We start from the raw sequence: 27238 nt of genomic DNA on the forward strand, positions 1-27238 counted from the left end.
CTGTGCACAAGTCACACCAGCTCATTTTACTGAGTGACTTTTATAGAGTCTGTGCACAGTAGTCACACCAGCTCATTTTACTGAGTGACTTTCAATAGAGTCTGTGCACAAGTCACACCAGCTCATTTTACTGAGTGACTTTTAATAGAGTCTGTGCACAAGTCACACCAGCTCATTTTACTGAGTAACTTTCAATAGAGTCTGTGCACAAGTCACACCAGCTCATTTTACTGAGTAACTTTCAATAGAGTCTGTGCACAAGTCAAATCAGCTCATTTTACTGAGTGACTTTTAATAGAGTCTGTGCACCAGTAGTCACACCAGCTCATTTTACTGAGTGACTTTTAAAAGAGTCTGTGCACCAGTAGTCACACCAGCTCATTTTACTGAGTAACTTTCAATAGTCTGTGCACAAGTCACACCAGCTCATTTTACTGAGTAACTTTCAATAGAGTCTGTGCACAAGTCACACCAGCTCATTTTACTGAGTAACTTTCAATAGTTACTCCCCCTCTTTTCTGAGATTTTCAAATCGCCTTTCGTCCGTGGTCCGTCCGTCCGTTAACAATTCTTGTTACCTATTTCTCAGAAAGCACTAAAGGGATCTTTTTCAAATTTCATATGTAGGTTCCCCTAGGACCTTAGTTGTGCATATTAGCCAACTTGTTCCCAAAATGCATTATGCACAACGCAGGTCCTACAGGAACCTACAAAAGAAATTTGAGACAGACTGTTAACAAGATGGCTATGGCTTACAGGTAGCCATCTTGGATTTTGATAATTGAAGTTTGTTACTGCGATATATCTCAGAGGGTAAGGAAAGGATCTTTCTCAAATTTCATATGTAGTATGTAGTAAAAATTTGAAAAGCAGAGAAAAGATCCATCTTTCCATTGTCAGACATAGATCATTCTTTGGTGGGCGCCAAGATCCCTCTGGCATCTCTTGTTTAACTCCAAATCTCAATCCAAGATGAGACTGCAATCAATCTACCTTCTATGGGTTACCTGGTTTGGCACCAATGTAAAGAAAAACAGGTATATTTTACACATTCCTGTTGAGTCATGATCTTTTGTCCTAACCAGGAATCAAACTCCTGTCTCCCATGTGTAAAACTGATGGCTATATATACAGACTGAGCAAAAGAAGCAATTGCTCAGTCGTTATGGTAGGCATCCTCTAGAACATGGGACATCACATATTTTTCAATTTCGAAATATTTTATTAACAAAAAGATGTTAGTGTCAATTGGATTAGACATTAGAAGTAGCCTATCTTAGTCTTCTCACGATATTGGCGTGGTGAGGTTTATGAAAATAAGGGGAAGTAACTCCTAGATGAGGAATGACATAATTTTTGATCATATGACATCACATATATTCTAGAGGACGCGTCTTATATTATTATTATGAAATCTATATATCACAGATAATAATCAAAATGGTATTCGCATGTTATGTTCTTTACAGCTAAAAAATTGTAGCGTTTTTGTCCTTATGAAGCTGTAAGTAAAGGCGAAACAAGTTGGTAATAAAAGATGAACGAGTGAGGTCTCCTTTGGCTGTTGTAATGGCACTTACCTATTTTACCTAATATTTCGTTACATATATTTAAAACAGCTTGTACACAATCCTTGAATGTAATATCTATAAACTTTTTTAATCCAACCAGCTGTTGCCATGGTTTTGTAATCTATTCACAAACTCGACACTTTTCTGTCGTCCATCTAAAATCAAACCACCGTGACAAAATCAGATATTTACGTGGTTGGATTGGCACAGATGTTCAGAGTTTCATTTTTCTAGATCACAGTATATCCACTCTTAACGTCATTCCAAACTGACCTTAATGATGTGTTGGACAGGATTTTAGTCAAAAGAGAAATTATCAAAATGATTCGTTGAATCTGAAACTGTTGGATTTATTGTGCTTTATTTCTTGATGGATGAAATTGATAAGGGATTGATTTTCGCCCTGTATGGAAATTAATAGCTGTAGCAATTATGAGTACAGTATATATAGAGAGAGAGACTGTCCAGTCAGCATTGAATTGATTCATCAAAATAGGTGTCACATGCAAAGTTTTATGTTTGGGAACTTAGGATTTCATTCTTTGTGGTTCTTAATTCAGTGACCTTAGGTGATTATGTAAGAATCTAATGGACGAAATAGGCAAACTAGCCTTACTAATCCTACTACTCTTTTAATGGAAAACATGGTATCATGAATATCTTTGGAATTTAATGATCCAAACGTCTGAAAATGCTGAAAAACAATATGGAAGTGTTAAAACATGACAGAAAGTGTGTTCAGAATGCATCCTGATGTGTATGTTAAGTTCTTTCACTACCTGTGTATATGACTGTTTATATAGCCTTCCATTGAAGTTCATATTAGCTAGCCACCAGCCACTACATACTCTGATAGCATACAGGGCCAGATCACTGGCAATTCAATGCAACAAACAATCCCTGGATCAGAAGAATTTAATGTTTAAGAGATCTGCAAATTTCTTTTGGATACTATTGCAATTCAACAACGCATTACGCCTTCATCACCTTCATTTCAATGAGAACTTGATCTTCCTAGCATTATCATTCAAGGGAAATTATACATCACATGATATTGGAAACTACAAAATTCTGTTTTAATGGATGAAATATTAAAGATTCTGTTGAAATACAATGCTTCTGTTCCAAGGAGGAAGCTGAAAATTCACATTTCAGGATCAAAAATCTTTATTAATTATATTTCAGCTGAAAAGAAAAGTCTGTAAAATATAATAAACGTGTGCTATGCATAGCTAGGTGTGATTAGAAAGTGACTTTAAGTGTTAGTAGAGCTGACATTAAGAGTTTGTGCCTTTGATAAAATCCTTAGTTGGGACGTTGGATGAGTACTATAGAGACACTTAGATATGTGCTTGGCTCTTTTACGACAGTTTTGTTTTGAGGAGGTGTCAGGATTCGCTGCGGTCAAAGTTAAACTTTTTGGACAAAATGACCACTCAAGTAAGTTTTTTTTATACATATGACTTAATTTATAAATAATACAAATAACATTGTCTATTTAAAAAAACCTGCCAAGATCTGACAATTTTACAATATTATAAGTCGAGTGGTCTCACACACAGGTCAACTGATTACGCATTGATGTCACTATTTTTCATTGCATTGAAAATGATGGCCATTTGCATTATATAGGAACCTTATAGAAGAAGTACAAATGTAAATGTTATGTAATAAAGCAGAAGGTCTTGTTTTACGGTCAACTTGCAGTCAAACCTGTCTATTAAAGACCCCCCAAGGGGCTGCATGATTAGAAATTGTCAATAAATATACCAGTAAATAAAAAAAAAACACAACTAATAATAAAAATCTCCTGAAGAACAGTAGCAGCTGGGAAAACGTTAGAGATCGATCGCAGATTTGTTTTAGTTTTATTTTTTCTATTTAATTTCCATCACAAGGATATTCAACATTTATTTATTATACATATATATAAGAAATAAAAATAATAACGACTGACTAGGTAGCGCTTTCACCCCATTCAAGGGAGCTCTTCAGATATATATAGCCAAGTGGTCTTTATACAAAGGTCCCATTGCATTAAAAATAGGCATTTGGGATCCTGAAAATGTTGTTATATTAAGCAGGTGGTCTTTATACAGAGATGGTCACAAAGGCAGGTTTAAGAATATAAGCTATATTTCTTGTAATTTGAAAGAAAAATGTTTAACTGGAGTCATTTAAGTCAAGTGGAACGAAAGATGAAAGTAAATGAAGAATGATTGATGAGTTGACGAAGATATGAGTTAGTGGTATAAAGTGATGAGAGGAAATAAAGGAAGTAAGGACTAATGAATATAGGTCAGGTAAAAACAAAACAATAAAACTGAAGTTAGATTGATGCTCTAAGAAACTGAAGAAAAGTAAAAGCTTGATGCATACATCTTCATGTTATGAGGAATTTTGACATTTAATTCCTTCACCCCTTTAGGCATATTTAAACTCTTCTAATTCAAAATTTGGAACAGTTCATTATAAAGTTTCAAGGGGTGAATGAGTTAATACAGGTCTTCTGGGTCTCTTCCTGATTTGTTTCTGATATATAAAAAAGTAGATACCGTATTCGACCCAACAAGCGCCCAGGGCGTATACAAATTGAAAAGAATTAAAAGGTGCTAATAGAATGAAATTGTATAGCAAATCTATACATTTTTGTGTAGTTTTGGTCTTAATTTATGCCTGGGCAATTGAAATCGAGGCCTCAAAAAGGGGAAGGGGCGCTTATAGGGACATGAGCGCTTCTAAGGTTGAATACGGTATGTACAAAAAGCATTGAAAATTTAGAAATTAAAATAAGATGGAAATGAAAGCAATTACATACTATCAAACAAATTTTGTATTAAAAAGTTTAATAACAATGACATAATGGTTGAAGTATATTTTGATGTGTATATGTATAAGTACGGTAATATATTATTATGTTAGATGTGTTTTAGATTTAAGTACTTTTTAGTTTACAGTTGCATATTTATATGTTAATTGTTTAGATAGCACACTGATGGAAATATCAATAATTTACTTTGAAGTTTATCTATTCTAATTATAGATGATTCACTTTAAATTTTAATTGTAGACACAGCTGTAAGTCTGTGTTTTGTAAAACAAGATTTTTGAAATAGCAGAACTAAACATGTATATTATTCAAGAAATTTCACATTTGTAAGATACTGAAAAAATGAATAATGCCAGTTGCTTTATGTCATTCAGAATAACAGCTGTAGCCTAGTAACAAAACACTCAACCATATTAAAAATTGATTTCAAATTAAGGTCAATCAATTTTCATGTGATGTCACATGTCATATAACAATTGAATACTGCATCATGTGATTTATCAAAATAGAGTCATATTTAAAACCTGTCCATAAAGATCACACAATGGAATAAAAGAAAATGCTCCTTATTGCCAAGTGGTTATTTTACTGAGGTCAAATTTTGTTGAATTTTACATTTTTTGGACCCTAATTGTGGTCATTCACTAGGCTGACAAATCCAATCCTTATTTACTAAGTGGAATTTGAGACTCAGGGTCCATCTTAAGACAACAAGATCACTCTATAGCAGTGAACAGGCTTTTATTCATAATGGGGTGCTAGCTATAGAGTGATAATTTCTTAGCTAAATACTTATTGTGTTGCCTGCAACGCAAGGGCGACACTTAGGTATCACTATGTGGCCGTCGGCGTTGGCGTTCGGGAAATGGTTTCCGTGCCATAACTTAAGTATTTATCGTCCGATTTCAACTAAACTTGGTATATTGCTTTATATCAATGAGATCTCGAATGAGTTTGATAATGGTCAAAATCTGTCAATACTTACAAGAGTTACGGGACTTTGAAATCGTCAAAACAGATAAATCCATGGTTTCAGCTCGATAACTTAAATATTTATTGTCCAATTTCAACCAAATCTTATAAACTGCTTTATATATCAATGAGATCTTGGATGAGTTCAATAATGGTCGAGATCCGTCAATATTTGCAAGAGTTACGGGACTTAAAAGTTGTCAAAACAAATAAATCCATGGTTTCTGCTCAATAACTTTAGTATTTATTGTCCGATTTCAACCAAATTGGGTGTATTGCTTTATATCAATGAGATCCTAGATGGGTTCGATACTGGTCAAAATCATTCAATATTTGCAAGAGTTACAGGACTTGATAACTTCACTTAATTATTAACAATATTTTCAACTGTAAATAACTATTTTTTATGATGCTGTGCTGGCAACACATCCACTTCCATGGAATTCTTGTGTTATTAAGTAACAATTAAAATAATGTCAACAATTAATAATGTTGACAATCTAAAATTGTCTAGTAATTAAAAGGTATTTAATCTCTATAAAAATTAAATAGTTTAATTTATGACATTTGTGATATTTTCAGAGTAAAATTTTAAAAAAATGTGATATTTTTAGATTACAATAAAAACAAATTAAAGATTAATAGAGGATTTCTGTGAAGGTGTCTTTGTCTAATTGTAAGGAACTCAGTTCTATTAATTCTAATTAGCACAGTAATTGTGACAAGATCTTAAAAGGCAATGGTGATAATTATATAATTAATGGCTGCTTCAGCAGAAGAATGAATGCGTCTAAAAATATCAGCTGGAAAAAATATGAAATGTCAGTTGGAATTAAAACTAAATGAAATCAACTAGTTAAATAAAATTTTAAGAAAATGTAGAGAAACAATTTCTGATTTTCAAGAATGCTGATGTAATGGCTATATATATATATGGCGCTCTATTATTGAAAAACAATGTATGCATGCACATTCAGGACTAGCGCTGTCAGTTGCCAATATATTGATGCCAATGGCGAATTCGAAATGTATTTTGCAATTTTAAATCTGCATTGCATGGTGACATTTTTCCTGATTATAAAATTCTCCTACAGGCATTTTCAAACAGTCAAATTGGCCAGTCCTAATGGAGCCATACCTATATATAGCTACATAACAGATTTTGATAATTTTTAAAACAGCAGAAAAATGAAATTATTTTTGTCTTATGCTGCTTGTTTATGGCATATTAGTAAAATGACAAACACCAACTGAATGAAAATGGTAATTGTAATTACCATAATATGTTAATTGCAAAAAATAATATGTTATTGGTGTAATGTATTCCTAGAATTTTGTGTGCTTATTTGACTTCTCAGCTAGGTTAATAATATGTATACTTATTCACCCCTGAAGACACATTTGAACCCTTCTAAAACTTTAGCTGGAACAGTTCATTATAGACTGTTAGGGATGAATGAGTTAATTAAATTATTGAAGTTTTCTCCTCAGTTCAAAAATGCATAAATTAAAGATTCATCTACATAGAAAATATGTATATCTGTTTTGTACTATGTAAATTGTATGAAATTTACCACAGTAGGTCATTGGCACATTGAACTAGTGTATATATACATGCCAACATAATTTCATGATATTTACCGTATCCGCGTCAACATAATTTCATGATATTTACCGTATCCGCGTCCCTAGGTCCCTACGGAAGACAAATTGCCCAGATTATATTGACATAATATTACACCACACCGGATATAATGTTCAATCTGTAAAATGGCAGGTTGAAACACAGTGATCTCCCCTGAGTGAGGAGTGTTGTACAATAATGTATGAATAATTAATTACTCCATGTTTTTGTATACTTACAGAATGTGAGGAAACAATGGTGGAGGTCGCCTGTCCCTATAGTGTCCTAGATGTGGCTCAACTGCTGCAGGCCAAGTTTGCCTTCGTGTCTGGTGAGTATAGGGTCGGGTGTAGATGGGTAGCAGGAAAGTTTGGGTATAAGATAGGGCATATAGTAGAGCAATTTATAGGAGGTGTGGATTCATAAGGCAGCACAGCTGGCCATAATTTTGTTATCTTTGATATGATAGATGTTTATATGTAGCAGGGTGCAGGATTTACAATAAATTTAATACCTGCCTCTGCCAGGGATCGAACTCAGGACCTGTAGGTTACTAGTCTGACGCTCAACCGATCGAGCTAAAGAGAAGTTCTTTCTAGCCGAGCGATATATTACGGCTATTATTGACCAGGGTTACATATACGTACAACATCCCATTTTGGGTCACTTTCTGGCGATGTACTCATATTTTCTGTAATCCATTTCTAACTATGTAGATTCTTTATTAGGCCTATTACCAACTACAGAGAATGACTGTGTTTTAAGATAATGTTTTGGGCATCTTTAAGAAGTTGAAAATATTATTATAAGTTGTTTTTTTATCATTTCAATCAAATTTAACTTTTGAAAACATATGATGACCACATGACCAGATTATTCTGATTTCCATGTAACTTTAATCTTTAAGTCACTTAATTGAGACAAATTAAAGCCTCACTTGATCTAATGTGATTGTATTGCAAAATTGTTCACATGGGTTACCTTGACCTTCATTCAAGATCAAAGGAGTTAAGCATATGTAATTAAGTCTTAAGTCTAATTAAGCGCTTGTTCATTGCAATGACTGATAGTCAGAGAAACTTGTTTATGTCCTGTGTGTAAGATATATGCTGGGATGAATCAGCCTAGGTACCTAAAATAGTTTAAAAGAATGACCTTGACATTCATTTAAGGTCACTCAGGTCAAATAGGCTCAAGTGTTTTAATGACATTCCTATGATTACTAAAAAGGCCTTGCAGAAAGCTGATATGGACCACACAGAATAAGTAATTATAAAAAGGCAATGGTGTATTTTTTTGCTGGTATGAGAGCTTCATTTTTAGTTCACACTATATATTACGGCGATAGCTGTTGAAAAGACCGGTTCTGTCCTTGACGGTAATGACATGTTTATTTATTATAGATCCAAATACTTTTGGTATTTTCTTATTAAATAGTTATCAAATGTAAAGACGAAAAACAGTAAACTGCATTCAGTTGGCAATTGATGATGATAGAATGAATGCTAATCGGACAAAATCAAATTAAACTTAAAGTGATAGTTGCATTAGATTAAAGCTGCATGGTATTTATTTGACTATCATCCTCCAATAATTGTCAATGAAAGCTGCATGTGAGTTCAACGATCTAACTTTACAGTTCTGATTTAAACAGATAGAAGAATTGCATGAAATGTACGCCTTCATTTTATCATTGTAGGAGGGAAGGCAAAAAATGGGGCGCCCATCATGACGTTTCCAGAAAACCCTCAGCAGCCTGACATTACCGACAATGACTACAAGAAAATAGTCCACTACCTCTCTTGTATACCGCCGTAAGTACAAGAAAATAGTCCACTACCTCTCTTGTATCCCGCCGTAAGTACAAGAAAATAGTCCACTACCTCTCTTGTATCCTGCCGTAAGTACAAGAAAATAGTCCACTACCTCTCTTGTATCCCGCCGTAAGTACAAGAAAATAGTCCACTACCTCTCTTGTATCCCGCCGTAAGTACAAGAAAATAGTCCACTACCTCTCTTGTATCCTGCCGTAAGTACAAGAAAATAGTCCACTACCTCTCTTGTATCCCGCCGTAAGTACAAGAAAATAGTCCACTACCTCTCTTGTATCCCGCCGTAAGTACAAGAAAATAGTCCATACCTCTCTTGTATCCCGCCGTAAGTACAAGAAAATAGTCCACTACCTCTCTTGTATCCCGCCGTAAGTACAAGAAAATAGTCCACTACCTCTCTTGTATCCCGCCGTAAGTACAAGAAAATAGTCCTCTACCTCTCTTGTATCCCGCCGTAAGTACAAGAAAATAGTCCACTACCTCTCTTGTATCCCACCGTAAGTACAAGAAAATAGTCCACTACCTCTCTTGTATCCTGCCATAAGTACAAGAAAATAGTCCACTACCTCTCTTGTATCCTGCCGTAAGTACAAGAAAATAGTCCACTACCTCTCTTGTATCCCGCCGTAAGTACAAGAAAATAGTCCACTACCTCTCTTGTATCCTGCCTATAAGTACAAGAAAATAGTCCTCTACCTCTCTTGTATCCCGCCGTAAGTACAAGAAAATAGTCCACTACCTCTCTTGTATCCTGCCGTAAGTACAAGAAAATAGTCCTCTACCTCTCTTGTATCCCGCCGTAAGTACAAGAAAATAGTCCACTACCTCTCTTGTATCCCGCCGTAATGTACAAGAAAATAGTCCACTACCTCGCTTGTATCACCGTATAAGTACAAGAAAATAGTCCACTACCTCTCTTGTATCCCGCCGTAAGTACAAGAAAATAGTCCACTACCTCTCTTGTATCCTGCCGTAAGTACAAGAAAATAGTCCACTACCTCTCTTGTATCCTGCCATAAGTACAAGAAAATAGTCCACTACCTCTCTTGTATCCTGCCATAAGTACAAGAAAATAGTCCACTACCTCTCTTGTATCCCGCCGTAAGTACAAGAAAATAGTCCACTACCTCTCTTGTATCCCCCGTCGTAAGTACAAGAAAATAGTCCACTACCTCTCTTGTATCCTGCCGTAAGTACAAGAAAATAGTCCACTACCTCTCTTGTATCCCGCCGTAAGTACAAGAAAATAGTCCACTACCTCTCTTGTATCCCGCCGTAAGTACAAGAAAATAGTCCACTACCTCTCTTGTATCCTGCCGTAAGTACAAGAAAATAGTCCACTACCTCTCTTGTATCCTGCCGTAAGTACAAGAAAATAGTCCACTACCTCTCTTGTATCCCGCCGTAAGTACAAGAAAATAGTCCACTACCTCTCTTGTATCCCGTCGTAAGTAAAGAAAATAGTCCACTACCTCTTTGTATCCCCGTAAGTACAAGAAAATAGTCCAATCCACCGTAAGTACAAGACAATAGTCCACTACCTCTCTGCATCCGTCGTAAGTAGAAAAATTCACTACTTCTCTTGTATCCTGCTGTAAGTACAAGAAAATAGTCCACTACCTCTCTTGTATCCCGCCGTAAGTACAAGAAAATAGTCCATTACCTCTCTTGTATCCCGCCGTAAGTACAAGAAAATAGTCCATTACCTCTCTTGTATCCCACCGTAAGTACAAGACAATAGTCCACTACCTCTCTTGTATCCCGTCGTAAGTAGAAGAAAATAGTCCACTACCTCTTTTGTATCCCACCGTAAGTACAAGACAATAGTCCACTACCTCTCTTGTATCCTGCCGTAAGTACAAGAAAATAGTCCACTACCTCTCTTGTATCCTGCTGTAAGTACAAGAAAATAGTCCTCTACCTGTCTTGTATCCTGCTGTAAGTACAAAAGTAGAAAATAGTCACAATTCGATACGAATGAAGAAGTGTCTGCTTTAAAATCAAGTGCAATCGATGATAGCTTATTGTATATTATTATAAAAAAAACTTTCTTTTGCGAGTCATTGACTTTTCGCGACCATGTAAGTATGCAAATATTTATCTCTGTAAATAAATATAAATCTTCTTATATTGATAAATTTTAATTTTTATGCGCTAAAGTTAATCTTCCAAAACTTGTTTTAATGTAGAAAAGATGAAACAGTTCACAAATTTGCCGTCGTAATTGCTAGACAAAGTTTATTTGATGATAAATGAAGTGTAGACAAATATTTGCAAAAAATAAACCAAAAGATATTCTCTCCACTGTAGCCTGTCTGTTTTGCAGTAGATTGACTCTTGTAATGATATAGAGATTTGATAGCCTCGTGTATCATTTCAGCTATCAGGTTGTCCTCCAGTTATAATGATGTTTGGGCCGATCCTCATTGACAATAAATTGGCTATTTGATATATGACAAGAGGTTTATTTCATCTTGGTTCACAATGCTATGCTGAAAACAGCGTTTCAGTTCTGTATCCAGGAGATAGACGCAGAAACAGACCTGGGGATTTGTAGTGTTTACTCATCTGTCAGTATCCCAATAATTACTGGTCTGGCGGTGTTTGCAATCCTAGACACAATCAATGCCATATTCACTGGAGAGAGTATAGGTTTTACTCATCTCTATGAGAAACACAGTACACAACATGCAATTGAGAGCAATTGTGCACTCATTCAAATGTGAAATTTACATGCATGTATTACTACATGTGTTTAGGCACTGAACAGGTATAAATAAATAAAATGCAATATTGGTCTCCTGGTCAGAATATCTTGGTAAATGTTGAGCTTCTATCCTTGGTTGGAGGCTTTCCCGGGAATTGGTATACGGATTTCAAAATTGATTGCAGCTCGCTCCTGAATAAGACACCCAGCCGGGCCTTCAATTCCATTTATTTATTCTGTAATACCATTTATAAACAAACAGATTTTTGAAATTGACTCATATGTGATATTGAATGAAGATCACAAACATTACTTTTACTATTTCGTCCCTGAAGATACGTTTGAACTCTTCTGATTCAAAGGGTGGGACAGTTCGTTATGAATTTTCAGGGGTGAATGAGTAAAACATAATAATCATGCATCCATTGGCATTAGCATGCTAAACTACATGATTATTGAGAAGTCAGTTAATTAATTTGTATTGGTTATCCCTATGAACTTTAATGAAGGACATGTAGAGTCATTCATTTTCGCATTAAGATATTTGTAGCCCTTATTTAAGCCCTGGATGCTAGACACATTACCACTAGCCCTCCACCTTTGGGTTGCAAGTTTGTAACCCATTGTGTGGCAATTGCTAGGTACAAAAGGCTGGTTGGTGGTTTTTCTCTTGGAACTTCAGCTTTTTTCCACTTCCTAAACCTGGCACATCCTTAATTTAAATTTGACCCTGGCTGTAAAAATAAGATGTATAATACTAAGTAAACACATCCAACCCACTGAAGATTGTAATATGAACAAAGATGGATTTATTACGAATATGTATTGTCATAATTTAAAGGTTTTAACAACTTCCATGTTTATGTATTACAGATAAGATCATCCTCTAGATTCATATCCAAGTTTATAATAGATATTGATTATGATTATTTTAACGTCTTATGAACAGCTAGGAGGGTCATTTAGGGACATGCCTATAAGGTTTAGATGGTGAAGGAAAGCCGGAGTACGTGGAGAAAAACCATCAACCAGTCTTTAGTACCTACCAACTGCCCCACATGAGATTCAAACTAGTGACCCAGAGGTGGATGGCTTAAAAAAATTGTGATAATATGTCGGGACACCTTAACCACTCGGCCTCTGGGGCATGGCCCCTGAGTCTACATATGTATATTGATTTCGGAAACAGTGACTATATATTATATAGTCTGCCCTTTCTTGTACATCAGATTGATCAAACACAGGCACATATAGAGTTTTGGTTCATATACTCATGGCATGGGATACTTGCCAACTCTGTGGGGAAAAAAATTAATTATTATACAAATGAAAAAGGGGACATAGGTTATAAGATTCAATACAAATATTGATTTTGTACACAGACATGTAATACTGCCATTTTATGACTTTTCGCCTTGGAGATTAAATCAATGTAAGAAAAAATCTGATATTGGGTCCATAACTTCATATCAGTCCACATTAACGTGTGATAGGCCACACAATGTTATCGCACTGGGCAATTTGGACATGCTGGATTCCATCTTTCTTGACACCTGACATGAAAACGTTCAGTGGTCACCATTCACATCTGTTGGTTTTGTCTGTCTGATTCTCTCTATAAAATCCATCTAGGTCTTTCAATTTCTCAACTGTCTGGGATGTTAACTGAATTGTGACATGTGTACTGAATGTTGCTGGTTTAAATATTCTGGAATTGTTTTACATTTTAAATTTATAAAATCAAGCCAATTAGACTATACCACTCATGCCTTAATTTTTAAATCCAATTTTTGTGATCCAAAAAATTGTTTGCAAAAGGGTTCTAGATTGTCTTCACATTAGAGCAGCCTATCAAACTGTTGGGATATCTAAATCTATACTAAAATCTGTAAAATTTAAATTACCGTAGTCGATCCAGTAAGCGCCCATGTCCCTATAAGCGTCCTTCTCCCTTTTTGAAGCCTCAATTTCATTTGCCCTTAGGCATTAATAAGGTCAAAAACTACACAAAATTGTAAAGGTTTGCAATATTTTCGTCTTATTAGCACATTTTCATTTTTCAAACGCCCTGGGCACTTATTGGGTCGAATACGGTATTTCCAAATTGTCTTTAAATAACAATTCACATTGCCAAAATTGTGTACAGCGAAAGATGCCTATAAATGCAATGCATCCAAGAGAGAGCCAAACAAATTTTTTTATGGCCAAGTGGTCTTAATACACAGGTCAAATTGTGTTAAAATTAACCATCTATGACCCTCAGAAAGAAGTCTGAATGAGGAGGTGGTCTTTATACAGAGGCTGTAAATAAGGAAGGTTCTTTTTGTATTCTGTATTTTACTTTTATACTCTCATTGTAGACTTCATGAGACAGAGCTGGGCTTTGTTATCGTACTGGACAGACGACAGGCAGGATGGAGTTCCGTTAAAAACCTTCTTCTTAAAATGTCTGTAAGTATATATTTCAGTCTAACAGTTCCGTTTGACCTTTTAAGACTACACACCATATTCAACCCAATAAGCATCTTAGGCACTTAAAAATAAAAAACAAAAATGAACCAAATTTGAACTAACCAATAACCATTTACAAATTTATTGCAAATTAAGCCATTAATCAATTTATAAAAGAAATCAGATATGATTTTCACAGCTTCAGTCTGAATTTACATCAAGGTTAATCATTGGCATTATTGTGGCAGCTCTCAATAAAGAGATGTCCCCCAGAGTTTACAGGATTTGACGGATCGCCAGCTGTCAATCAAATCGCACGGGACTTTGCATTTTGTATTGTGTGTGCTACGATGTTTGCTCCGACATTGAATAGAAACACGTGTGTTTGCGAGGACGAGGCGTGACTATATTACACCTGGCGATCGGTCAATGGTGGTCCTTATTGGGATGAATACGGTAATGCAAAAATGTGTATACTATGTAAGATCATGAAGACAGCTGTATCTATCATGATAAGGTTGGGTACATAACACTTTATTTTTATGGTCACTGAAACACTTAGTTTTCGCCATTGGCTTAAAAGTGAAAAAGAACAGTTAACCTTTTACCTGGCAGACATACGTGATTGGTATAAGTTGCATAACTTGTTTTGCAATTGATATGAATTAGTTAATATCTTTATTTTGGTCTGTTTCAAGACTTTTTCCCCAAGCATCTACAGGTTGTCTTTTTACTACAACCCCACGTTGTTTCTTCCAGAGGGCTTTCGCAGACATGAGATCAAAATTTGTTAAAGAGGAACTTGAGTTCAAGGTCAGTTATAACAATGTTGTGAGCAGTTTTTAGGTCACCTGAGACAAAGTCTCAAGGTCAGAGCTTACTATAAAATATTGTTCTGAGCAAATTTTTACTAGATATTTTCCAAACAAGTTATAGAAATCTTGTGTTTCTGTGATTGCCATGCATGTCTGTTATAATTGTCCTTATTGTATGTGTAAAGCTAAAAAATGTCAAAACTCAAAAAGTCCAGAGATGGAGGGCAAGTGAAAAAATGTCAGACACATTAACCTCTTTGCCATCTTGGTCCAAAGGTGGTATGCTATAATTAGTAAGTGGTCAATTTCAGACAGCTTATTACTTATTTCACTACATGAACCATGGTCAAGAGGTGAAAGGTTAGTGGTCAATTGTAGGACATCTTCAGCAACTTGACCATAAATTAGCCAAGAGGTCATTACATTAGCTACAGGCCTCATGGGAATGGGCGAGACACCTTATAAACTTGGCTGCTAGGGCAGGAAGATGGAGGACTATTTGTAGAATGTCATGCAGCCTTAATATAGGTCCTCCAAAACCCTAGAAATATCATAAATCTTGTATCAGCTGCAGGTTATACTAATTGTAAATGGAATTTGCTAAATTCTGTTATTTTTATATCTTTCCATAGATATTCAAATTGTTTGTATAATTACATGGTAAAATAAGAAACTCTGCATTTATTGCAGTTAGACTTTGAACGGAACTGCTGTGGAAATATCCCCTAGAGCAGCTAAACTGTAACCATGATGTTAAAATCAATATAGGGGCGACATCCAATGATTTAGTTAAAGCTGCCTGCAGTTTAGAAGGAATAAATCATTTTAGTATTGAATAATATGACATTAATTATCATTCAGATCACTTTGTTGTGATGACTCAGAATGTTTAAAAGGAAGACAAATATAAAAATGGTTAAAAAGGAGACAGGAAAGGAAGAAAAATATGCTTTCAAAGATCATTCCACAAATTGAAATCCTTTTTCTAAAGTTTTAAAGTTCGTCCTTAGATTTTATGGATTTCTATGGTGTAATTACATTTGTTTTGTAAGGATCAAAATCGATCAGCACTTCATGCGACTCAAGTCAATCTTTCCATCTTCTGTAGAATTGATAAAAAAAAGACCTAGACATTTCGTTGCCATTTTAATGGCGTTCTTCTAGAGCTTTCATCTCCCTTGATATATTGTAATGGCAGCGTTTATTGTTTCAACTTCTCCAATGTTTTAAATCGGTATCTAAGGTGAATCTGAGAGTGAGGGATCCGCTAAATTGTAGCTATGGTAGCGATGGAGCATTTTAGGATAAAATCTCAATTTCAAAGTTGTTGTTTTTTTCATTTTTTTTTTCAAAATATTATTTTCCCATTTCTTATTTATCATATGTGTAATAGTTATAGGTAGAGGTATCACAAAGATTACCATTGTCATAGATTATAGGTAATGTTGTATAATTACTTTGGCCTTAACTGTTAATTCAGTTTGTGGTCAGATGAACTTGACATTCTTTCATGGTCAGTTGAACTTGACATTCTTTCATGGTCAGTTGACCTTGACATTATATTAATCCACACTGTTTGTGATTGGTTGATTTGAGCAATACTCCTGATTATTTAATTTCAACATTGCTCCTGATTGGTTGATTTGAACAGGTTGTGATGTGTAATGACCCAAACCAGATGTTCGAGTATATTGACCCAAGTCAGCTGACCACAGAAGTCGGAGGTCAGCTTGAATATGATGCTAATGAATGGACTCAACATCGAGCTGTAAGTTACCAAATTAGACTCATTTTGAGTTTGTCAGTTGGGGTTAATAAAACAAAAAATCAATATCTAAATATATATATTGTTAAAATATTTCAAATCAGATATTGTATCAATTACAGTAAAACCCCGTTATATCGCCACCCGATTTACCGCCAAACCCGCTTATATCACCACAAATTTATTCAGAACGGATTTCCTTCCATGCAAATACACCCGTCATACCGCCAAACCCGCTTACCGCCACAAATTTATTAAGAACGGATTTCCTTCCATGCAAATACACCCGTCATACCGCCAAACCCGCTTTCCGCCATCCGCCATCACATTCGCGGAACAAATGATTAAAATAACTCTATAATGACCTCGTTCATATCGCCAAATTCTGTTTATAGGGACACATGTTTTCATAAGGTGCTGAATAGTTTAATTAAAAAAAGAAAAATCAATATAAAGAACAACATTATTAAATTTAAATTTGTACTTATTTAATTACTCCCAACATGCTTACTAAGATTTTAATAAAGCATACAAATCAAAGAATCGTGAAGTTTAAAGTGATGCCTGAATAATAAGTTTAGGATATTAATTAAATTCAGTATCTTATCTAGAGTATATTCCGTAATGGACCGAATAAGCGCCCAGGGCGTTTAAAAAATTGAAAAAACGAAATGTGCTTAATAAGACAAAATCATTGCAAACCTATACAGTTTTGTGTAGTTTTTATATTTATTTATACCCAGGCAATTGAAATTGAGGCCTCAAAAAGGAAGAGAGGGCTTATAGGGATATTGACGCTTTAATTGGGTAAAATACGGTATATGCTTACATGTCATTATAAAGCATTAATTATATGATTAATGGTTAAATTTGAAAATAAACACATAGTAACTGTTCAAATTAAAATATTTGGCAATCCTGCAAATTGAATGGAATTCTTAAAACTGACTTATGTAGCTTATCCCAAATATATACATTGTATTTAGTGTGTAGACAACATACTGCTATAGGTTTGGTTAGATATAACACCGAAGATTTCCAATGTGTAATTCAGAATGGCTGAGTTTCTCCAGTTCACTGTGTACATGGATATTTGTAATACTGGAAAGAAATCAATACAAAAACCTCAGAAGACTTCCTCAGGGAATGAATAGCTACCTTATCTGAGTTTTTAACTGTAAACAAACCAATAAAATGCTGGTCTCACCTCACCAGTATAAACAAAGAAATTAAAACTATGATTAGGATAATTGATTTCAATTTGTGAAAATGTGTGTATTTTAAAGTTTTTTTTTTGTACATAAAAAAAATTTGGCAATAGATACCCTTGGATAAGTTAATTTATTATACCTCAAGTGAGAATCCTGCATTCTGATTTGCCGAGAGATATTTGGTATTTTACACAATCACACGTCATTTGGCATTATAACAATGGGAGACAATAAAACACATTCGTAGTAACCCCCTAGCAACGGGTGATAGTGTATTTTTGACAGTGCAAAATATTAACTGCCCGAAAAAAGATGCGCACTCGTTTCTTTTTTCAACGCCATCTTTATTTTTTGAAGCGACGCTTCGAAATTTATCTGGAGCTAATCATTAATAGTTTTGCCAAATTAGTCTCTCTATCAATATCTTTTTTTTTTCAAATTAAGCACGGAGCTTTCCGTTTACAAATATTCGCTTACCGTCCAAGCGCTATATGTTGGTTTTTATTAACCTGTCAGTGATTAGGTGAACGGAAGACATGGGATTACAAGCGTCTTCGTGACGTTGCTAATGTTGTAAACAAATGACGGGACGAAACCAAAATTCATTGAGATATAAATTTACAAAAACGTTCAGATTTTAACAAACCCCGGAGACAAGAAGACAACAAAAATATTTCATTTAATGCTTGTTGTGAGTATTATTTTTACAATGCAATGGTAATAAGCGCTACTGAGTACAGTATGGAAGCTGATATGTTATTTTACTGCCGATGGTGAATTTTCGACTTTGCTAAAATAAGTAAAATGTTTGAATAGATTGCAAATACTTGAACACTGGCAGATAGTATTTATATAGTACTGATAGATGTGACAGAATATCTCCTTGTAATTTGACGTTTATGACTGTAGATAAAAGAAATATGCAATATCAGCAGAAAAAATCTCCAACAAAACTAGTGACGGTCAGACAATGAAGCAGGCATGATAATCTTATTTCACATCTCTTGTCAGCGAGTTATATTGATAATGTTTTATATCAATGACATGCACAGTCAAAGTTGTCTATAAAGACCACCAAGTAGAGACAAAGAAAAATGTTTTTAAAGCCAAGTGATCCAAATTCAGGTCAAATTGTGTTGAAGTTAGCCATATTACAGGTTGGATGTTCAATGTAATGTGTTTTATAATAAGTTAGGGAGGGACCATAATGTGTTACCATCAGTATAAACTTCCCACTGCGTCATCTTGTACAAATCCTGTTTGATTCCGTCCCGTCTTTAATTGTCTCGTTTCTGTCTTGTCTTTATAGTACGTTGTCCCATCCTCAGATTCCATAGAGAGGTGTGGGCATTAATGAAATCTGATTTTGGTTTTTTTTTGTATCTACACCCACTCAAAAAGCTTATGAACACATTTGTAAAAGAAACAAAAGAGGAAAACATCATCATGAATACTTCAAACGCATGAATTTTCACTGCTGTTGGTATTTTTACCCTTAGCATAGGTTTTGTACAAACATATAGAATTTATATGATAAGGGGGATAACTCTGACATACCTACATACTTGCTGAGAGAATATTGTAATATTATGGGAGATAAAGATGAATTTTATGAAATGAGGGTCAATTTGAAAATCAATTTAGCACCAGAAAGCTTTTAAGTACAGTTTATATTAAAAAGTTTTGTTTTTATTTTTTATGTATCAGATTTTATTAAAAATTGAACTGTTTTTCTCAGGCTGTTGAAAAGTTCTCTACGAACAGTGAAAAAATTGCGACTGCTATTGCGGTGTTGGTGAAGAAGTTCCAGGAGATGGAAGTTCCTAACAACGTAAAAGGAACAGAAGCACTCATCCATGACCATATAATGGGCCGAAAAGAAATAATTAACGATCTCATGTCCTCTGACGATCACGGGAAGACCATACTTAGCTGTATTAAGGGAGATAACCCTCGCACGCCGCTGATTCATCAAACACATGTTCTCAACCTAGAAAGGTACAATAATGTATAGTTAAATGAATGTCTCCTCAAGATATGGATTAAATGTGTTTTTGATAAATTTGTAGCTAAATAAAAACTGGATAAAAATGATCTTATAAAATAGAAAGTATGTGTCATTGTTATAGCTATCTCACTTTCAGTGTGCAGATATTGTGACACTAGTGGTTTGTTTAGCCCAAGTTCAAATCGAGATAAACTTTCTCTAAACAATATGGATATATATCTTCTAAATTCTTTAAAAAAAAAAAATCTTAAAGACAATGGCTTTCGAGGGATGTCATATAATACCCATAACCTTGCACACAAGTAAACCAAATTTTCTTTTCTTAACTACTTTTCTAATTCCATTCTTTACATTTTTCCTAAAGTTCAGCTATTTTACATACTCCAAAATTTGACATCACAAAGCCTTTATTGTTCTCATCTTATCTTTACAGGCTACTTTTACAGTTGGAAGAAACAAAATCAAATTTTGAGAGGTTTTGGGAGATACATGAAAAACGTCTCAAACAGTCACTACAGCTTCGTCAGTTCGAAGAAGAATTTAAATTGGTAGGCGTAATTTGTATGATATATCAAATACACAATTTACCCAAATCAAATTTTTAAAGCATTAAATTTCAAAATTAGGTTTCATATCAAAGTATAGTTTCGATAACTAAGGAAAATATTAAAAGATATTTGATTAGTTTCTTTGATTCTCGATATCTGATTTATTTCAGGATCAGATTCAGATATACTTAATGACAACTTTGGTTAATATAGCATCTATTTAAACAGCTTCTACTGTCCTGCTTTTCTTGCTGTTTTCTTATTTAACCTGGTGCTTAGTCTGTCGTTTGTTATTTAGTCTGTTGTTTGTTATTTAGTCTGTCGTTTGTTATTTACCGTTTGTTATTTAGTCTGTTGTTTGTTATTTAGTCTGTTGTTTGTTATTTAGTCTGTTGTTTTGTAATTTGACCTGTTGTTTTGTTATTTAACCTGTTGCTTTGTTAATTATTCTGTTCTTTGTTATTTAGTCTGTTTGTTATTTAACATGTTGTTTTGTTATTTAGTCTGTTGTTTGTTATTTAACCTGTTGTTTTGTTATTTAACTGTTGCTGTTGCTTTGTTAATTATTCTATTGTTTGTTATTTAGTCTGTTGTTTGTTATTTAACCAGTTGTTTTGTTATTTAGTCTGTAGTTTGTTATTTAGTCTGTTGTTTTGTTATTTAACCTGTTGTTTTGTTATATAACCTGTTGCTTTGTTTATTATTCTGTCGTTTGTTATTTAGTCTGTTGTTTGTTATTTAACCTGTTGTTTTGTTATTTAGTCTGTTGTTTGTTATTTATCCTGTTGTTTTGCTATTTTGTCTGTCATTTGTTATTTAGTCTGTTGTTTGTTATTTAATTAGTCTGTTGTTTGTTATTTAACCTGTTGTTTTGTTATTTAACCTGTTGCTTTGTTAATTATTCTGTCGTTTGTTATTTAGTCTGTTGTTTGTTATTTAACCTGTTGTTTTGTTATTTAGTCTGTTGTTTGTTATTTATCCTGTTGTTTTGCTATTTTGTCTGTCATTTGTTATTTAGTCTGTTGTTTGTTATTTAATTAGTCTGTTGTTTGTTATTTACCCTGTTAATATGTGGTTTCCAGTTCCAGTACAGCTATGAACACCGGATTGAGGAGCTAGAGAAGGCGATGTCAGACATGGGGGAGACCCTACAACAGGTGGAGACCCTCATACAGGAATTCCACACCTTTGAGGAGCAGGCTAAGGTAGGGTTATCTCCCTTGATGACTGAAAACTTAAAAACAATTCTAGGCTATTTCACTTAATTCTGTCTGAAAACTTAAAAAAAGGGAAGTTATCTCCCTTGGTGTTGTCTGAAAACTTCAAAATTCGATCTTTCTTAAATATTAATTTCTACTCCAAATTGATTGGAGCTTAAGTAATTCACTTAATTTAATCAGTGTCCCACAATTAGATTCCAGTCAATAAGTGAGAGAGATCATTTCAAAGAAAAATAATTTATTTATTTCTTCAGTGACTAATTAATAAGTAACAGACAAGATGAAGTAATTATATATATATATAATATGCTTGTGAATCTGAGCAACTAGAGAGGTCATTATATGCATGACAAGTTATGTAACAGGCCCATCTCATTCTGTTTCCTCCCATAATTTTCTGATTCCAAATGGATGCAAGGACATGTCCACATATGGCAATGCTTATCTTAGTTGATCTATTTACCGTAGGTAATCGTGTGCTGTTCATTAAGACTGATGTTCAAGTACATCACTTTGAAATTTATTGATTTGTAAGATCAAACATGCACGTAACCATTAATTTCCATGAACTTGAATGATCCACCTAAGGAATCATAATTACTGTGTGTCTCTGCAACTTTTGGGTGCCTTTGAGTGCAGGACAATGTATTCTCAAATGCAGTAACTGAAAGGGATGTTTGTTTTTTATTTTTTAAATTGTGTTGTTTGGTGTCTTCAGTAGCATGCTTCTGTGATAAAAAAAAGGGCAAGAGTTCCACTATACATGAAGACACAACACTAATATACTGCAGTCTCCCAAATATGCACCTCGCACAACATACAAGCTAATACTGCATACATGGGAGGTCATCCTTACATGACCTTGGCCGTTAATAGGACGTTAATTTAACCAAAAAAAAAACAAACAAAAAATTTAGTGTATCGATTGATCTACTGAAAATATATGACATTATTAATAGATATTGCAGAGAAGTAATCTGATCAATGAAACCTATATGTTTAGTTACAAGAAATAAATATATTTCATGTTGACAGCTAGCATACTGAATTGTTTTTACCAGTTACTATACAAATATCTACATTCACTCCAGTACGTGTAGTTCTCAGCTGCAGCACATAACTTCATTGCTCCACTTAATTATACGATGTAAGCAATTAAATCTGACCCCACACAATTATAATCTACATAATGGGCTCCATATTGATTAAGTTTTGCAGTAACAGGACCTACGGCAGATTAATTCTTTATAATGTTACCCATAATGCCTTAGGTAATTGGCTATGTTCCGATAATAGAAATAACAACATAAAAAAACATATTTGCTGCGTTGGATAATTGTGTTTATAATGATAGTTGGTTGTATGGTCTTTGCGACGTGTCAATAATTATGATATTTGATATGATTTGTGGAAATTGTTTTCAGTTTAGTGTGGTTCTCATAAAGGTATTATTGGATAAATATTGAAAGCAAAAGTACAAATATGCACTTTTGACCTAATTAGTGATACAGAATATCAATAATCTGAGAATTTTTGCTTGTCCATTTCAAAACATCTTTCGACACCTTAGCACCACATAAAGAACAAAAGAGGTATATTAGAGGCACATGCACGGTGACCCCTCAGGCTCCTCCCTAAAGTGTCCTAGATGTCCACTAGACAAGTGGTTTAAAGATGATTTAGCAAAGCAAATTGATCTCCATTTTAAAAGTTTTAATATTAAGCCGTATCCAATTGTGGTAATTTGATACCCTAACAGTTTTTCCATTAGCTGAAAGCACAAAATTACCATGGAGTCTGGAAATTCATCAGATTTAAGTGGTATGGCTGTATAGCTATTAGAGCTTAAACATAGCACACTTTGAGTTTGATCTTTAGAATTACTTCCGAATGTAGGTCCTAATAAAAGCTCATTTCAGTTTTTCTCCTAATAAATGATAAAACAGACAATACTTACTCTCCAAAAATGCTTGGTCCCATTATCCTTGTACCGGTATTATGGAATTGTGTGACTATACATGTATGCCCTGAGCATGAAATCCAGGGGGTGGGGGTTATACCATTATTCACCCCATTTAATTTTGTGCAAAACAGGAGCTAGATCGAATCTCAGTCTGAGATAGTTTAGGTTCTTATGTTGTCTGACAGAAGGCTTGCAATGCCAATAGTCCTGTATTACACATCAGTGAATTTTTCTTTTTCCATTTTCAAAGATCTGGTTTAGGTTGTCTTTACCCCAGAGTGAGATAGAAAGATCTTACACAGGTAAAATTGTGAATATTCCCTCTATGGGGTAAGAGAAACTTATTTTTATTGCCTAGTGACTTTCTGTCGCTGTTCTCCCCATCACATTTCATCTTTATATATACCGTATTCGACCCAATAAGTGCCCAGGGCGCTTAAAAAATTGATAAAAATGAAAAAGGTGTTAATGAGTCAAAATTATTGCAAATTTATACCATTTTATGTAGTTTTGGTCCTTATTTATGCCAGGGCAATTGAAATTGAGGCCTCAAAAAGGGGGAGGGGCGCGTATTGGGTCGAATACATATATATATGTATATATATGTATAAATTTGATGAATTTCAATATACTCATATACCATTAACACGATGTACTGGTTTAAATCTTTTTAACTGTGAACATAAATACCAATGATGAAATCAGTCATATCAGGTTACCTTTAAAAGGTACTTTTATCTTAAACTTGTAAAGCACTTTTCAAAGTATTTTTTCACACAAAGGCATCTGTTTCCAACATTCATACATTATATATAGGTCCATTTATTCATTGGTCATGCTAGAAATTTAACACCAGGGTTTAAAAGTTTAAAATTTCAAAGTCAATAAGTTCAATACTGAATAGAAAAACCATTGTCTTACTCTTTTCGTATCAATATAACTTTTCCAGTTGGATGACTTCAGAAAAAAAATCAATTGTATTGATATTTATTCAACCGATGCATGTGTAACTTCAAATAGAACAATTATTTTTTCCTTTCTTCCTTAAGCGGAAATCAATTACTTATTTAAAAAGGCGATTACGGTAAATGCCCCTTGGGCCCTGGAAATGTTTTTTTTTTCCCTTTTTTCTTTCTTTATAATTTTCAATAAAAGAAGAACAGAAAAATCGAAAATGAAAATATTTAGGACAAATAAATGCAAAATTTCTTGTACATGTATTATCATACAAAGTGTTTTTGTAGGGTTATGGTATTATGTCGGTAGTGTATTTTTGATGTATCCAACCTCCCAGGGACCTAAGTGATTAATAATTAAAGTATGATCAATATTTAAGCATATTTACCATAAAGTAAGCTCGTTAGAGTAGCTAGTATACTTGTTCACTGTAACGACAAAATAAGGATGGTTTACTAAGTGTTTTACAGAAACCATTTTGGAGTACTGTATTCGAGTGTTTGATGGATGTATATTATGACTGTGCAGGAACTGTCAGCGGGGCCAAATATTGCTTGAGAATTTTAATTAATTTGATTATATTGGATGCCATTTATTGATTTTGTTGTCAAGAAATGGATTTTACTTATGTGTGAAAGAAGCTGTTTTAGAATTCGCCATTGTGAATAATTAACACTCATTATGAACTGCAGTTTGAATTCAATTTGGTATACAGTGACACACGAAGGAGGAAGTTGGTGACAATTGATACATGTGATAAAGACTATTTCTTAATTGACTTAAGAAATTACTTGACAAATTTTGTAAAAAATGAAAAACACTTAAACTGTCTTTGTTATGAATGCTGAAGAAGGTATGGAATGTATTCGATTATCAACCCTGCAGGAACATGGGAGCATTGGAAGATCGATGAAAGCACAATTATTTGAAAGCACTTTGGATTAATTTGGAATTTCAGTTCAATTGTATTTTCTTGAACCAAATTGCACTGAATACATTGATGTAGTCGACAGGAAGACAGATGTCTTGGGAACTATTGCAGCAAAAAAAAATCCTGATATAGCTTATGTGAAGTGTCTTCAATTTATCAAAGTTGAAAATTTGTATATATTTTTTTTGTGAGTTTGAATGTACTCCAGAACAATAAGAATTAGGTTTTTGAATCTTTCTGAATGAATCTAATCCAGATCTAGTGGTATTCTAAGCATCATCTGATGCCAGAAGTGGAAATGAGATTACCCTGTAAGGAAATGCTGACTTTTGAAAATGAACTGGACTTATAACAACAAAGTTTGACTTTGATTAATGGACAATGAATTGGAAATAATAAGTCTTATGTATTGTGTATAGAGTGTTTGACCTGTGTCCATTCAAGCTTGGGGCTTGTCACACCACCGTTCATGTATATAGCACATACCTACCAAAAGTGGTTTATGGCAGAAATATGTCACCCAAGGGCAATGGGAGCTATAGTTACTTAAAGCGTGAGCAGTTTTATGATTTTCTGACATGAGAACTTTTTATGAAATTCCATTGGGAGTAAGAATTAACCCAACAGTGTACTGTATTTGACCAACGGACAATTCGGTCAGTCTGTTGTCCAGTAAAGGACGGTCAAGCCACCTGCGTATCTCCGAATTACATCATTGATCGAATATAATGTAGATTTAAATTGGTTCTTTATGATTCAAGACTTTGATGTTTGCCACAGTTCGGCTATTTTTGCTTTTAAGGAGGTGTCGGATACTAAATTGACCATTTAAAACAGTGTCACCAACAAAATTAATGGGACTTTTAATTCGACGGAAACCTATCGTGAATCATCAACATGGTTATCTGGAGAAAAACTTCAATTTATAGCGTAAATGGGACAGCTATGGAAGTCACAGGATCGTGGAAATAGAATGAAAATTGAAAGACTTATGAAAATTTTCATCGAGGAGGGAGATCTTTAAAAATAGAGTTTTAAAGATCTTCAAGGATATGTAATACAATTTTGATCTTCTCTATATACAAACGCTTCCAAAAGTTTCGGATCTAGGTATGGATCTAGGTATCTTTGAAAATTGAAAAGATCTTTGAAGGAATTATAAAAAATTCCACGTAAGAAGAATACAAAACCCACAAAGGATTATAAAAATTGTCTTCAACAATGTCAAGATTTCAAGCAATACAAACTTCCTTGTGGAATGGAAATTGAGATTTTAAGTGAATATGAGAATTAAAAATTCATTGAGGTTAAACGAGGACTTGAGGAGATCAAAGACAAGTCTGGGCCGAGGATCAACATTTACAGCACAGACAAATTATCTATAATTGATGTTATAGACTACGTAATGGTGGTCGTTGATTGGCCCTGCCTCGGGTAATTAGGAAAGGTGTCTTGTCACATGGGTATAGGTGTATATAACTACATCAGGTAGATTCTACTACACCTGGTGCTAATTACTTCTCGTTAACGAGACTTTTATAAAATCAGGTATGGAATGCCTGAAATGCTCAGATTTGTAATGATTGCTTGAGAATATTGGAATATTCACTTGTCATCAACTTTTCAGGCACTTTTACTAAGTGTTGTAATGCATCGAGTGCTACAGTATAAGTTTCTTGAGTGAAAGTGAATTATTGATGAAGATCGGTACCACGACGACTGGATTCACAATCTATTTACAGATTTTAACGTATAATGTACTCTCAAGAAATAAGGACTAGTTATCACGTTTAGTGGTCGTCATGTACGTCATTGCAGGTGCTAACCTGCAGA

General features: G+C 34.2%; 1 protein-coding gene across 1 annotated transcript in view; it reads left to right on the forward strand.

The window, feature by feature from the left end:
* LOC138307502 (guanine nucleotide exchange factor DBS-like) overlaps positions 1–27238 on the forward strand; it is an 86969-nt gene that overhangs the window by 18405 nt on the left and 41326 nt on the right. Inside the window, 9 exon segments of the mRNA XM_069248286.1 lie at positions 7239–7328; positions 8697–8811; positions 13897–13987; positions 14685–14732; positions 14735–14800; positions 16454–16570; positions 19517–19776; positions 20220–20334; positions 21417–21539. Of these exon segments, the coding sequence (XP_069104387.1) occupies positions 7239–7328; positions 8697–8811; positions 13897–13987; positions 14685–14732; positions 14735–14800; positions 16454–16570; positions 19517–19776; positions 20220–20334; positions 21417–21539 (1025 nt within the window).

Source organism: Argopecten irradians, chromosome 14, assembly GCF_041381155.1.
Source record: "Argopecten irradians isolate NY chromosome 14, Ai_NY, whole genome shotgun sequence".
Classification (NCBI taxonomy): Eukaryota; Metazoa; Mollusca; class Bivalvia; order Pectinida; family Pectinidae; genus Argopecten; species Argopecten irradians.